The sequence below is a fragment of the Ambystoma mexicanum genome, chromosome 2p (assembly GCF_040938575.1).
Source record: "Ambystoma mexicanum isolate Mex_15411 chromosome 2p, UKY_AmexF1_1, whole genome shotgun sequence".
NCBI classification, from domain to species: Eukaryota; Metazoa; Chordata; class Amphibia; order Caudata; family Ambystomatidae; genus Ambystoma; species Ambystoma mexicanum.
The window spans coordinates 577,894,636-577,911,008 of record NC_090923.1 but is presented as its reverse complement, the minus strand read 5'-3'; the positions used below and the strand labels follow the sequence as shown (position 1 = coordinate 577,911,008).

Sequence of the window (16,373 nt, the reverse complement as noted above, 5' to 3'; positions counted from 1 at the left end):
ACTGCCTAATTTGTTTACCATAACTGCCACATCTAAACAGACAAAATCTGCCTGTTTACAAGTGGCAGGATAGGGGTGTAAATCCCCCTTTTCAGGGTCCATATGACTCCATGGGGATTTTGTAGTTGGTAATTCTTCCAGTTTTGGTTGCTAATGTGGAAAAATATATCTCCAGACAAATGATGTTTTTAATACCAAACGTGTAGTTTGCTGGCGCGGTAAAAATGCTGTTTACTTATAGCCACATGTATAGGTATATGGAATTGGTTGATTTTGGCAAAACTGCACAGAGTCCCCCCTCAGAGCAGCGGGGGTGCTTGTGGTGATTATACATGAACATGGGGAGGAAAGTGTCCGCCTCCTCCTAATGCTTCCAACAAATAACTGAAGTATGGTGTTTCCTTCACATGCTTCTCTTAAGCACTTCCGCCCTGCAGCATTAATGCGGTGACAAAGGCATTTGGGGAAAAGTCCTGCACTTGATCACCTCCCAAATAGCCCCCGCAAGATCTGTGCAATGCAAATTACTGTCTACAGGAAGGTGATTGTGACTAAATGACCACTGCTCTGCAGGAGCCCAGGGATGAGCAGGGGATAAGCCGCCTCCTCAGCCCCACACAACGACTAAACCAGCAATGATCCCAACCATAAATGTGAAAAAGCACGCCCCTGACAGGCATACCTCCTTTGCCCCTTATGGTAAAAAGGGCCAAGAGTAGGCTAGCTCTTCATGAGGGCTCTGATAACAGAAAATGTTCAATGAATGTTCTGTAAAAATACAGACTTTCATAAAAAAATAAAAAATGCAATTAGATGTGAAAGAACTAAAAAGACACCCAAGTAAAAGAAAACACTAGACTTTGATGTGAAAGGGTATTCTGGGTTGATAAGCAGAGGTGTTCAGGCAAGAGACTTCGCAACAATGTCAATTGTTCAAGGATATGTCTTTGTAAGGTACAGAAGGGTGATTTAAAAAATACTTTGGTCCATCAAAATGGACCATGGTACAGGGACACTTCAAAATACCTTAGTTCTTATCTTGGTTCTCGACAGCCACGATGTGGCCTTCTAGGTGCTTTCACTGCAGATGAGTCAATGTCGAGACACTTGGTCCCACTGGCAAATCAGTGTTGAGTCTGTTCTAATGCAGGCTCACACTTTATAGGGTCGGTGTTCAAGACGGTTAAATCAATGGCTTTAAATGGTTCATGACATCAGTCGAGTTGGTGGCAAAACAATGCTTCTGCTGTGTTGAGTGTGTGTTTGAGGTGGGTGAGTCAATGGCTTCAAACAGGTTGAGTCAGTGATCGAGTCAGTTGCTTTCAGGGAGTAGAGGCGGTCCAATTCAATGGTTGTAGGTGTCAACTATAGGGCTCAAAGTGCAACAATTGGTTTGTAGGTTCTTAGCGTGCCAAAAGCAGCATTGGGTGTCCTGTAGTGGCCCGAAATGTGTCAAGCATGGTCAAGCAAGCTTGCAGATATATCGAGTGGATGAATCAGAGTCCAAGCTTCTTTGGAAATTCTGAGTTGCTAGGAGGCTCACTCCATGATTTTCAGGACAAGGTGAGTCCTTCAGTTCTGCACTTTCACTACAGGACGTTTCCAGGCACTAACAGGGGGTCTTTGCCCTCCAGTAAGCAGAATCCTAGCTCCATTGCACAGACAGCAGAGGTGCCTTGGTCCACAGCAGTTCACTTCCACTGTTTTTCAAGGGTGGTTAGGGAGTAGAGATTCCCTTTGCCTTGGATGCCTTCTGTCTTCACCTGCCTGGGAGGTGACACTGGAGTTGACTGTTCCTAACAGACGGTCCAGTGAATCCTTGTATTGAGAGTCCATTATAAATATCCAAGTATGGAACAGGCTGTCACTGGATATTAGGAAATAATGGTTTCACATGTGTTTAAAAAGAGATTAAAAATGTTATACCCAGTCCAGTGCTTAGACACTGGTCTCTAGCATGGAGCCTAATATACAAACTCAATTTTAAATTATTTTTATAAGATCGGTCAAGCGCTGTGCAACTTCAGGGTAGTAATGCCAGAGTACATCACAAAATCAATCAATCAGAGTCTGAGATGAATCAAAGAAGGAGGGGGTTTCGGATTCTTATAAATGCAACATTTCACAGGGGAAAAGAAGATGTAGAGTGCCAATCTTTCAGCCTGCCTCTCTTCTCTGGATATTCTATCTGTGCCCCCTTCCCATGTCTGCTGGCTTCATTGGAACTTCAGTGGTCAGCAGCCTGGTGTGAGTCTGGCTTTTTTTTTTATGTCAATACTACCTTTGAAACACTGACTCCAAGGCGATCTCCTGGGGGTTCCTGCACTATGGGACAAAGGCGGTAGCCTTCCTGCAAGCTGATAAAAAAGTAGCGTCCTGGTAGCGTCCTGGCCATTGTCCCACATGGCAGTTGTGGAGGCATCCAGACCAGAGTGCCAATGCACAATTCCCTGTCATAGCTGAGCCCTGCTCACTAAACTGACACTAGTATGAGATGACATTTCTGTGGCTGTATAATTGTGTGGCGCTAGCATCCACTATATCACAGCCAGGCATAGTTTATATTTACAATATAATGTGCCCCAGGCTGATCAGCTTACACAATCATGATACTTAGAATCAGAGGTGCTGACAATTAAAAAGCCATCTCTGTCGGTTTGTCAGTCTAGAAAAAGTAGACACCCCTCAATCGTAAGGCAAGGCACTTTGTTGGCCGAAGACCGACCGCCTCATGTGTTTACTATTAGAAATGTACAGCCATAAGCTTGACTAAAGTGTGGCCATCTCACCTCTGCTAGATTGACTAGGTACAAAATTGTCCTTTTTGCGCCACACATCCAAATTTTGAGGTGTAGCGCTTTGAATCCTACTGAATTAATGCCATTGCCCATGGAAAAACTTGGTGAAAATGAATCACCTCCCCACGATTGTTTAATGGTTACTGAGGAAGTGATACCACACAAAACGAGCTAGATGGAGAACTGTTTTGTGACGGCTCCTGTTTTAAACTACCTGATGGCACATCAACTGCTGCCTATGCTATTACCACGTTAGAGAGTATTGTAGAAAGTAAAAGAATCCCCTACAACTCTGCACAAGCAGCGGAGATAATAGCTTTAACGAGAGCCTGTGAGATTTCTGAAAATCTGAGTGTAAACATATATACTGACAGCCAATACGCCTTTGGCGTGGTTCATAACTTTGGCCGACTTTGGGCTGAGAGGGGTTTCTTGGCATCACATGGGGCCAGAATTCAACATGGCCCTTTGATTGTACGATTGCTGTCTGCACTTACGTGTCCGAAGCGCCTGCCAATAGTGAAATGCGAGGCGCATAAAAAAGTAACATGCAAAGTGGGAGAAGGGAACGCATTTGCAGACAGGATTGCGAAGCAAACTGCCACTGACTTGAATACCAAAATGTTAACAGTACAGTCTGAAGAAGTTCCCTGCATGATAGAGAATGGAATTGCTAGAGATGCAGGCAGAAGCCACTGCTGACGAAATACAAGGGTGGGCTGAGGGCTCTGCTGAATTAGATCTAGAAGGTTGCTGGGTGGACAAGAAGAGTAGAAATTGGATGCTGCCCAACTCCGATGTAACTGCAATGGTCACGATGGCCCACAGCCCTACTAATATTTGTGCCAAAAAGATAGTTCAGCATCTATCCACAGTATGGGAGAACACACACATAAAGAAAAATGCTGAGAGGATGGTCCAGAATTGTATCACGTGCCTACAGCACAATGTGGGGAAGGGAACGGTGACTCCAACAGGCAGTTTTGGCCCTCCCTCTATGCCATTTGAGGTAATCCATTTTGATTTCATAGAAATGGAGAGATGCCAAAACTTGAAATATGTCCTAGTGGTTATATGTGCATTCAGTAAATGGGTGGAAGCATATCCATTAAAAGACTGTACCGCAATGAGCACGGCAAAAGTAATGTTAAAGGAGTACTTCTCCCGTTTTGGTCTGCCCCGTGTCATATGGTCAGATAATGGTCTGCATTTTGTGGGCGCAGTGATATTGCAGATTTGCGCAGGTCTCCAGATTGACAAGAGATTCCATTGTTCTAGGCACCCCATGAGTGCCGGTCTTATTGAATGCCACAACGGCATTTTGAAGGCCAAAGTAAGTCAAATTTGTGCAAGAAACAAGTTAAGCTGGGTAGACGCATTACCACTAGCGTTACTGTGCATGCGGACATCTGTACAGGCAAGAACTGGGCTCTCCCCACATGAAATAGTGATGGGGAGGCCGGCGAATGTTTGGTGTGCACCGCAGCAGAAACGGTTAAGGGAGCTTGAATACCCTGTGCTCAGCATTTATTGTAATCTGTTAAACCAAAAATTGTGTTTGATTCATCAGCAGGTGCAGGAGGCATTACCAATCAAGTACACTGGTCCGGGGCATGCACTGGAACCCGGCGAGTGGGTGCTAATCAAGAACTTTGAAAGGAAGACATCGCTTGCACCAAGGTGGCGTGGACCCTACCAGATACTCTTAATAACGCAGACCTCCATTCGTGTAGACGGAAGGAAAGCGTGGATTCATGCAACGCACGCTAAAAAGGTCCCGTCACTGTCTGAAAAACTGACTGATAGAGACGACCAGAAAGAGACAGCGGTCCCAGAAACAAAAGAAACGGTTGCCAGTTCTTTGCCACAAAATCTGCCTGATCCTGAAATAAAGCCTGAAAAGATTGCTGTAAAAGAGGAAGGGCAATGAGTGCCCCAACGTTGTCCAGCAGAACCTGAATCACTGCTGTCTGACACAAAACATGTACCACTTTGGCACCCACCCTCTTACATGGCGCCACAGCCTGAAACAAAATCTGCATCATCACTTTGGCGCCCACCATCATCTGCCATTGTGCCACAGGCTGACTCCGAGCTTGAGTCTGGAAGTGCGTCCGCACTATTCATTGATCACATGGTACCAGGAGCAAGGCGGTATAATTTGCGTAACCGGAAGAAGGAGTGATCAAATCCTCATTTCTTTTGATCTTTGTTGCCTCTGTTTCCTATCACGGATGAAATAGGAACCGGAGGCCTAGAGGAGAGCGGCATGAGGGTTGTGCAAATCGGACGGCCCAAAAAGCGAGGCCCCTCGGTGCTAAAAAATCCATGCACAGATCACCACTCCCGGACAAGAGGGGCTCACATGGTACGAAGGCAATTGATAACTGCTCTGGAGTTCTTTGAGCAATGTGCAGATGCACAGAGATCTTGCCCAACGTATAGCAATCCAAGCTGCTAAGAACTGGCAGAATAGACTGTTGACAATTACCGAACTCATTGACATTCGAACGAGTGCAACAACAAGAGATATTCACGATGAGCATTGTTGGAGAAGAAGAAGAAAGCGAGAGAAAAGATGCCGGAACCAGATTTTGCCCCCTCCTGCACCACTGCTGATAATGAGTTAAACATAGAAACTGGAAGGTTACACAAAAAGAATTGGCGAAAAAATTGTATGCTGATTTTGACAATAGTCATGTGTGTGATGAGTATAACAGCCCCAATAACGAAATTACTGGTATTATGGTACTTAGAAGAAATACACCCATTAGAAGTGCTCTTGCCTGTAGGAAACATCTCCACTACTGAAAGCCCGGTTCATGTAATTACTTACATTCTGTCCCCAATGGAAGAAAGACACAGAGAAGGTTTTGGGAATAACACACTACTGCTAATAATGAATATGACCCACCTCCTATTAAGAAAAAAGAATTGCTGGGTATATGCCCACTTGCCGCTGCATGGTGGTAAAGGAATTGGTTGGTATGTGCACCCCCTGCCATTGAGTTCTGCATGTTACACATCACTGAGTGCATTATATTATGGGAAATGGAACGAAAGTGATACTGGTCGACTACATAGAATAAATATGAATGAATTTGAAGAGATCTTTATGAAACCCGTAGGTTGTTCTATATTTCACAAAGTGCGGCCGATCACACCAGTAGTGATGCGAGAAGACAGACTATATGTGCCCTATAAATCATCTGTAATCACGTTTCAAATGAAAGAAATAAAGATACAATGCCCCCCTCCTATCTAGTAAATTACAATCCACGCTCTGTCCCCTTTTGCTTGAGAAAGAAGGGTTCCTATTTGGTGGGGACATTCACTAGATGTATGAATATAGCATTCCTTGATAAGGAGGTAGAGCCAGTTTATGTAGGAGATCCTGTTTATTTTATATGTGGAGAAAAAGCGTATCCCTGGTTACCTAGAAACTGGGCAGGTACTTGTTACTTAGGATTCCTGTTCCATGGGGTATTCCTTTCAAAAACAGCAGACATAGCAAAATTGGCCAGGTCAAGACCACGGCGGAATGAGGAAGGAGGTTTAATCACAGAGGACATAGCAAAATCATTCATACCATTTTGGGGCCAAGCAATAAACTCGTATAATATAAGACAACTGTCCAGGATTTTAGAGAAAACGATAAATGGGAAAACAGATATATTATACAATATGACATTAGAGGAAAAATTAATTAGATTAATGACCCTCCAAAATAGAATGACTCTCGATGTAATCCTGGTTGATCGTGGAGGTGTTTGCAAAATCGTGGGATCAGCGTGTTGCGTATTTGTAAGTGACTCCTCCCCTACGATTTTCGAAGTGATAAGAAAGTTGCAAGTCTGATCTTCACCCCCCTGAAGGGAGTTGGGAATTACATATAAGATCCTGGTTCTGGGAAGTATTACGCTCATGGGGATGGAAATTATTTGTGATCCTAGTAGCAGTGCTAGGGATATTCATGACATGTTGTTGTTGCATACACTGCTTACCCATAATATGTACCAAAATAAGCGAGGAGTGTATACAACTGGTAGAAAAAATAGCACTACTAAATCAAGTACTCACGGTAATGATGAATCAAAGACAGTAAAAGAATTTATGTCAATCAATATTGATGACAATGAGGAGGAGACCAGTAGTGTGCAAGATTCAGAATCAGAATCAGATACTTGGTCGGAAGAGGATGCAATGTATGATATGATATGATATGGCATTTGTAACGCGCCTATACACAAGTGTTTCACGCCTGTACGGATGAGGCGTTTGGCATATGGCCAAAAGTAGGGTTTGTCAGTCTAGAAAAAGTAGACACCCCTCAATCGTAAGGCAAGGCACTTTGTTGGCCGAAGACCAACCGCCTCATGTGTTTAGTATTAGAAATATATAGCCATAAGCTTGACTAAAGTGCAGCCATTTTAAGGTGACTGAAATCGCCATTTTGTTTATTCTAACGTTTGCTTTTGCTTTCTGTTAAAACTGCTTTGCTGAAAACCTATTCTGCTCCACTAGTGTATAACGCAAGGCCGCGAGAGGCATGTTGAAACATAACGCAGCAACCCAGACTGAAATACCCGGTCTCCTCCCTCACGAGTCCTTGGAATTAAGCAGCAAGGCATTGTAATCAGTACACAGGTGCTAGCTAGTCTTGTTAATACAGTAGAAATGTTAAAAGTGAACAGTAAATGGCTTGAATTATTCTCTGCTTTGCGGCCCCCCATTTTTGAGCCCTGTAGAGCCCTGGAGAGCAAGTTGACTCCCAGTACACGAATAGAAACTAGGAGATAGCAAGGCCTGGAATGTGTCTCTCCCCTGCACGCAGCTTGCTCGCAAAAACAGAAGCATTGCGTTCTTTAAAACAAAGACTTGTGTCTGTAGGCCCCCAAAATTGCAAACTGTTGCTAAATGAATGTTTGAAGGTGTCATACTTGTCACCATTGTCAATCATCGTACCCAATTCAAAGGAAATGTATTAGGGGCGGTATTGGATGTGTCACTACTGATTGTAAGATGCTTGCTTTTTATATATGTAACTGTTGTATGATTCTCTCTCTCTTGCGTCCCCTGAGGTCTGGAAACACACGTCGCGGGGGGTGGGACCCAGTTGGCCAAGTGAGACTATTTTGCTTTGCAATAAGCCCTAACCTTTGGGAATACAACCTTGTGTCTGGTGTATCCGTTTGTGTGTGGTGGTTGTGCCTTGTTTCCATATGAGAGGGTCCGTCAGGGGCCCCTTCAGGTTGTCACTTTGTGTTGTCAGGAATGAACATGTGACATTTCAAACCTGCCCTGTGCCACACTGCAGAGTTGGTGCTGAGGGTGTCAAGAGAATATCTCAGCAAAGGCAGATGTTTCTGCTATCATTTTGGCATGGTGGATTAGCAGACCTCCCTTTCAGAAACGGAATAACCAGAAAGATATTTTGTAAATAAAATCCCAAAAGCTCAGGATATCCCACCCTCACTATATGGTATGATGTCGCAGTGAGAAAGCAACCTTTTAAGGAACCAGTCTCTGCTAGAGGTTCGACACCAGCATCATACGAATATGCACCCAGGTAAAGTAGGCAAGGCCACGAGGGCAATGCCCTGTCTAAGAAATGGCAATGTTATAATCAGACAGGAGCAGTGAGAAAATGTTAACCGCAAACGTATATTGGTAAAAAATGACTAGGATATGTCAAATGGTCACAGGATGACCCATAACACTTTTTGGTGTAGACATAAACAGACCATGGACATTGTGCAATTGGTTAGAGGAGTACGAAGAAAGTATTTACAAAGTTGTGTGGGCCATCTTTGTCTTCCCCTCCTCCTCCCTATATAGCTATTTCACCAGTGGACCGAAGCAATAGAGGTGAAGGCATTGCAAGGGCAGGAGAGGAGTCACTGGATAATTCAAAACTGGCAGATATCCTCCACTCAACTAAGGATGGAGCGTTTCTATTGAAATACATTTCTAAGGAACTCCCTGCTGACGGGTGGGCACAGACACGGACACACACCACTGTTATCTTACCCTCAGGAAGAAAGGAAACTTCTTGCCATAAAAGCCAACGCGAAAGAATTCAGGCTCTAGGCGCTGTTGCTCCATGATGTGGTCATAATAGGTGGCCTCCATTTTCTGCAAGAGAGAGCAGAGACATAGGGTTGATGGTGTCACTGGCTTTCACAAATCTTCCAGCTTGCAACAGGTAATTAAAGGACTACAGCAGATGTGGGAATGTGTCAAACAAAAAGATGGTCGATATACAAGCAGTGGTGCTAATAGCAGTAATAATAAAACATGTCTTTTCGTCACAGGCAATAATGGATGGATGGAGAATGGGTAGATTACTGTATTATGGCACAAAGCTCATTACTTCAATCCCAGAATACTAGCTAGCCACATTGCTCATGTCAAAGTGGGTGCCTACATAACTTAGGGCCCTCAGGGACAGAACATAGCCAAAGTCCTTTTATTAGCATAAGATGACACATACGCTGATTCAGGGCACAGCTGAGCAAAGATCAGGTTAGCAGACTCTTGCAGGAAGGAGCTTTGTAAGATACATTTCAAGATATACAATAATGATGAAGGAAAGAAGAAACAGCTGTGAAAAGTGGTGAGATAATATGACAAAAACAAAAATGGAGATATTGTAGGAAAAGCAACTTTATGCTCAACTAGGTAGAGAATGGTGGCAGGGCACGGGGAATCATGAGGAAGAAAAAGAGGCAAGAAGGTTTGGGGCTCAAGAAAATGAAATTAAGGTAGAGGACATAGCAAGAAAGCAAAGGATAAAATGACATTACACAAAGAAATGAAGACAAGAAAAATGTGCTAGTTGCAAGAGAGAGAATTTCCACTGTCGTTTGCATACCCGTATCCAGCTGAGACTCTGGTAGTCGAAAAGGCTCTCATACTGATTGGCAAGTTCTCTGCACAGAGGTATCCCAAACTCCCAACACTGAAGAAAAGAAGCAGAACATGTTCATGTAAGTCAAGATAAGAGTACATAAAGAAGAGCCACATATTGGAAAGCAATCACAAATTAAAGCTGATCTAGGTAGTGGGTTAATTAGGTGACTTGAAAGGAGCAGAAGACATATGACCGGGCCTTTTGGCTCAGATGCCACCAAGAGGATATCCATTAGGTGGAAGACAACTGGAATATGGAAACATTGGTGGAATCTACTGGTCAATGTGGGATTCTAGAACCAGGGCTGGACTGCCCCACCGGGACATCCCCCGGTGGGCCTCTGGCCGTAGGGCCTCTTTGGAGCGGAAGGACACACATTGCGTGAGCGCCACATCTGCCTGGGTGGTTTGCTCGGAATTGGCTGCCTGCAATGCCGGCTGCCAACACAAACCGATGCAGGCGCTTCATATTTTTTTTCCTTCTCAGCAGGGCTGGGCATGGAAAGTGTTCGCCTGGTACGGGGCGTCACGGCTGGAACTCGGTATGAAACGAGCGGCTGAGGACTTAGGGAGCGGACTGCAGCCCTCCTCCGCTTCGTGCCTGGCCGGAGGAGGTGTGAAGGCCCCCAGGGAGTCCAGCACTCTAAGGAAGAAACCTGGCGCCGCAGCGACTCGCTACATGCTTTTCAACTGTGTGTCTGCCGCGGCGCCGGGCATGCACAGCCCGAAGCTCTGCAAGAGAAGGGCTTCCGGCAATGAAACTGACTCAGTTGAAATACACATACAACCACGAAGCAGCCTCGGCGCGAACTGATATTGACGCGTCAGGGATTACAATTTATTATGAAGCGGGGCTAATGTTTCCAAGTCCCCATAGCGATACCAGCATAGTGCATGGCAGAGGGGTACAGTACTGCATGAGCCGTTTCGCTCGCACAGTTGAGCAGTGTTCTGACTCATTACTGAGAGTCACTACGAACGTCCTTTTATGAAGAACATAAGGTGGGAAGCAAAGTGTAAATCCCTCGATTTTGTAAGGTGCCATAGGTAGCACAGTGGCTACAGCTGCCCCGTTTTGACATCTGTACAGGGCCTGCAGACGTAGGTTCGAATCTCGACATGGACAAGCTTGGGTTTTCGTTGCCACCCAAGGTTCACAGGACATACAGCGCATGTGCTGGCGGGAGGAGGTGTAAAGGCCCCCGGAGAGTCCAGCGCTCGGAGGAAGAAACCTGGCGCCGCAGCGATTTGCAACATTCAAGTAAGTTTCTGCCACGGTGCTGGGCATGCACAGCCCAAAGGGAGAAAGGTTACAGCACACTCCGTAAAGACCTAAGCACCGCATAAGTCCCTCTGTTGTTAAGACTACATAGATAGCCCGCTTTGACATTTGTGTTTATAAGTATAAGTAAATGGGTCACAGCATACCGCGTCAAGGAAATGGGGAAAGAAGGCACCACATCAGAGCCTCACGTGTCATTGAAAGCCACAGTGATATCACGATGCGGGCAGGTTGGCCAAATAAAGTTAACAAGCCATTAAATGGCAGGGCTAATGGGATAGCACAGCAAGTAGAGTACTTGCGTTTGACATCTGTGCGGAGCCTGCCGATCCAGGTTCGAATCCCAGCAGGGCCAACCCGAGCTTTTTCATCCTTAAAACACACTGCATTTGGGAATATGTTTAGCCCATTTTTGGCAACACAAAGACATATCATGCAGAGTTTATGTATTTGCTAGGTTAACAAACGCGGGGTTCTTTCTTTTAAAACACAAGGTTGTGCTAACAAACCGCGTTTGCAAACATGTTTTGTCCTAATGACATCTCGTGCATAGTTGGAATGTAATGTCGAATGCAAATGACAATTGCAGATCTGAGAGTCCCACATCACTGGGGACGGTAGGCATATGCATGGCAAGGGCAAATAATAGTTAATGTGGTATAAACCGCAGAACTTGCACGAACGCCAGCTGCTAGCTAATGTTGCAGGTGTTTAAATCCAACCGCTTATACCGCAAATTCTATAAACAACCTTACAAGGCAAACTGTTAATTATACGATGTATTGTGCATGATACGATACAATTTTGAATGAACTAAAGACAAATGCTTGAAGCCCCACAAGTATCACACCACTAAGGATATTAGTAACTCACATGTCAGGGGCGTACAAGTGTTTTTGAGTAAGGTATGAAGCTCAGAACTGCTACGAACACCTATGCCAGCTAATAAGTATAAAAATAAAAACTGTCATTGACCACAAATAATTTTCTGGGCCTTCCTAGGCCAACTTTACTTTATACGGGGCAGAGAGCCAGGCAGTTACCCAAAACGGGTGACAAATAAAATCTCAGCATGGAGTTGCACAGTACAGGGCTGGACTGGCCTATAGGGAACTCTGGAGATTTCCCGTTGGCCTCTGCACCCTGGGCCTCTTTTGTGTGGCATTTTCGAATTCTCCCATAGGAAAAGGGTTGGGCTTGCTGAAAATGTGTAATATGGGCCCACTTTGAAAATTATTTCCAGGGCCTCTTTTGATTCCCAGTCCACCCCTGTCTAGAACTGAGCAACAGTTAGGCAAATATGGGTCGTAGGGATTGCATATGAACACAGAGAAAACTATATTGTGGATTAGAGCGAATCAGTTAAAGGTCAGTCACAGAAGAGTAAAATATTAGCACTAAAATTAGCATGGTAGACAAAGAAAAAGCAATACTGAAGTTACTAGGATTGTGCAAAATCAATTATGAGAATTAATAATGCAATCAAATGTGAATGAAGACCTATGAAAATAGATTCAATACAAGAAACTACTAACCTGAATCTCATCTATCCACATGTGCACACATTCTTAAAAGCCAGATGCGCAGACTGGGTAGGGCCTGATTTTTCATGAATGTATTTTAAGTGTATGAGTGTGATTTCCTCTTCCAACCCGCATGACCAATCCCCGACCACTCCAAATCCCTTTCTTATAGATTCAGTTTCTTCACTTTCTTGTAGGGGCATTGAACATCCCCATATATCTTATTTGCAGCTACATGGATTTTGGATTCCCCAGGTCTAATGCTTCTGACACCAGAGTCCTTCGCATCCCTCCCCACGAACATGAACCTGTGTTCATATTTGGATCCACTTTGCTTCTTGAAATACAGCACCTCTCTACGTGGAAATGGGAGGCATTTTGGAGGTGTCTCTTACATTGACATCCTCCTACCAAAGAGCCACTCCATCATCCTTAGTCTTGCGTAGGGCCGGGTCCTAAATATAGGGAGTGTTCTGGCTCCCACAAATTAAGGAACATTTTTCTCAAAGCAATCTCCTCGCTATAAATTGATCTGCAGGCTGCAGAATGGCACACGACCTCTGCTGTAGAGGAAAGCCCCTCCATGTCACCAAGCATATCTGTTTTGTTTTATAGAACCAGCAATGCCAATAGAAGCTTTTTCGAAAATCCTAAGTGACACATGTGCCATTCGGATCAGACCTAAGACAACACCAACACCTCTCGAGCAGATGCCCAGGCTGTCTCATCCATGCACCCCTTCACAAGGGGAACACGATCTCAATCATAGCTCAAGGACGCACTATACCTGTGCTGGTGCCAGAATATAATCTGTTCTGTTTTACCCAAGAACACTCCATCACGGATATGGGACACCAAAACCAGGCTATGAGCACAGCCTAGACTGACCAAGGGGAAAAGTGAACATGCTCCAATTACCACACTCCCCATTATCATCACAGAAGCAAAACCAATCATATGCAGGGTGATAAATATGCCCAGTCCATAGTGACTCGGTAAATAACAAAACGTTTTCAGTGAAAGAAAAATAACGAAAACATGTCGAATTCTTTTCTCTTTTTAAATTTGGCGGGTGCCCCCAAACCCTAAGCTTCCCCAGCTTTATTACCCACACTAACCCCCCACCCTATTTAATCCCTTAACCCACCCCCATATATACCTTTAATCAGAAATTCGACAATTTTCTGGTTATTTATTTTTCACTGAAAACGATATTCGTTATTTAGTTTTCGTTATTATTACTCTATACCACCCAGTCCATGATCTGTGCACACATCTATGTCTCGGGAGGATAGCTTAGGGGCAACGTGCTTTCCCCGGAAACAAGAGGACACGGAGCAACACAGGTTCAATCCCCGGGTCCGGACTTAGAAGCCTCTGGTTATTAAGCGCGTTATAAATAACCAATCATATCATATCACATTAACTCACTCATCCCTTTCCTCTTCCCGCGTTACACTTCATACACTGCAACCGAAAGCCTATTAGTATCCCTTAGCACGTTACAGTAACTCCAGGAGAGCTGTGCATTACTTGCTCTAAATAACTGCTCCACTTCTACTCTCCACCACAAAAACAAACCACTGCTCTCCTTTTAAACCTTCACTTGTAGCGAATCGAGCAGGTTACCAATTCCTGGAGTTCCCACACACACACCAGTATCACCACCAGAAACCAATTATAAACATAGCACCAGGTACTTCCGGCCTGCACCCATCAGTATTTCAGGATCTGCACCTGACTTGCTCTTTACTTTCACAATTCTCCAACTCCATTCTTCCTGTTTTCTTACAAAACACCATGTTAAGATTCACCAGAATGGCAGAGGATACGCTATATTAGACCACTTCCCTTCAGCAACATTGCACTTTCCTTCTAAAACAATGAGGGGTTGGAACAGTAAAAGGGAATGGCATCACATGAGTTAATTCCTTCCCATGTACACTGACCTGGCAAACTGCTTCTTCAGTGCCAAAGGAAAAATAAAACACATTTTCAGAAGATTAAGATATTATGGAAGATTGTCCCATCTGCCTCTACAATGCGGGTATGCCGCAGTTTGAGAGTTTGGCACGAGGCGGTGCCAGGCTCCAGAACAATATCTTCTAGACTTACAAGAAGGTATTCTATGCTACAGAAATGGGGTTTGCAACTGTGTTGCTTTGCCTCTAGTTAGATGGGACTCTGCTTGTTAGTGGCCAGCTGGCCATATGGAAAACAAACATTCGACAATACAATATCCAGCAGGCTACTCCATACTTGGGTGGAGCTTTGCTTTTAGTTTGTTTTTCATTACAAATTAACAATTAAACTGTGAGCCTGGCGTCTTTTGTTCTGTCCAGGTAGAATGCAATACTCTTGGAGTTCAGCACATGCAAGCGGAATGATCTCTCTAGTATATCCAGTGAAGACCACCATACTCAGAAGGTGAGTGCATCAGCCATATTAGGACCACATTAAACTCCCATGCAGAGCCAATGTTCAAAATAGTAGAGCAACTCTTTAATGAAGTTAAGCAATGGATCAGAAAAAAAAGAAAAATTGACCCGATATTTCCTGTATCTTAAAACTGCATAGAAATAAACTGTGAAAGACAATGTTTAATGAGGGTGAACAAACAAGGCAGTATCTTGAGTGGTGATAAAACATGGGAAGGTGACCTGTGGTAACAGAAAATGACCAAATCTCCTCTGGTTCTTGGTGTATGATGTCAGAATGGACAAGCTTTGTCCCGGCCCGGAGGGGTTGTAGCCCTGATCCTACTTACTCCTCTTTCGAATGCCTTGTCTGTAGGCTCTGTCTCTCTCCTAGCCACTGCCTTACTGATGCTAATCTCTACCGGCCCCCTGGTCAAGTCACCTCTTTTCTCTCTGAGTGGGCAGACCTCTCCTCCCCCTGCTTCCATCTACCTCTCAAGTCCTCCTCCTTGGTAACCTCAACATCCATCTTGATTCTCCCTGTTCCTCACCTGCACTCTTTCGCGACCCCTGCCATCCACTCTCCCTCTCTATCCTCCCCTCCGGCCCGACTCACTCTGCTGGCCACACTCTTGATGTCTTGATCTCCTCTGGCCTCCCCCTATGTACTCCCCTTACCACTCCTCTCTCCTGGAGTGATCACTGCCTCCTCTCCTCTGATCTTTCCATCTCCTCCCCTCAAGCCAAGCCTATCCCAAGACTGCCACCCACCTTCTTGGACATCCGGCCCATGAAGCGTGTGTCAGTCGAGGCTTTCGCTGCCACCTGCTCACCCCCTCCTTCACTCCAGGCTGACTCACACCCTTACACAGCCCTGTCTCTGCTCTATTCCTCTATCTCTGCTACTTTTGATGCTCTTGCCCCTGTCATGAGGATTCGTTTGAAGCCCAAAATCAAGTGCAATTCTTGGTATGACTGTGACCTAGCTACACTTAAACGTAAGTGTAAGGCGGGCGAGAGGAAATGGAGGTTCTCTAGCTCAGCCTCTGACAAACTGGCTTGCCGCCTGCTCCAAAGGCAATACCGACTCTCTGAAAGCACCAAGAAGCAAGTCCATATTCAAGCTCGTGTCTCTGCAACATATAACAACTCAGCCGAATGTTATAAAATCTGCAAAGAGCTGGCCAACCCTGCTGCAGTAGCCACCCCTACTCTCACCTCTGAGGCTCTTTGCAATGACCTTGCCTCACACTTTATCTCTAAAACCCAGGACATCTTGTCCACACTCTCCTCCTCTCCTGCTCCTCTCCACTCTCCTTCTCTGCTTGTTGACCCATCCTCAATTACCCCCCTATCTCTTTCTCAGCCCTCCCTCTTTTCTCCCCTGATGAAGTCGCTAGACAAGTCCGATCTATGAAAGCCTCATCAAAACAGGTCCATC

At 44.9% G+C, this 16,373-nt stretch overlaps 1 protein-coding gene across 4 annotated transcripts in view; it reads right to left on the bottom strand.

The window, feature by feature from the left end:
- DOCK3 (dedicator of cytokinesis 3) overlaps positions 1–16,373 on the bottom strand; it is a 2,582,899-nt gene that overhangs the window by 293,528 nt on the left and 2,272,998 nt on the right. For all 4 annotated transcript variants that reach the window (XM_069644069.1, XM_069644070.1, XM_069644071.1 and 1 more), the window contains 2 exons: positions 9,673–9,759; positions 8,829–8,933 (listed from right to left, as the gene is read on the bottom strand). In XM_069644069.1, coding sequence (XP_069500170.1) covers positions 8,829–8,933; positions 9,673–9,759 — 192 coding nt within the window. The remainder of the gene's footprint in view (positions 1–8,828; positions 8,934–9,672; positions 9,760–16,373) is intronic.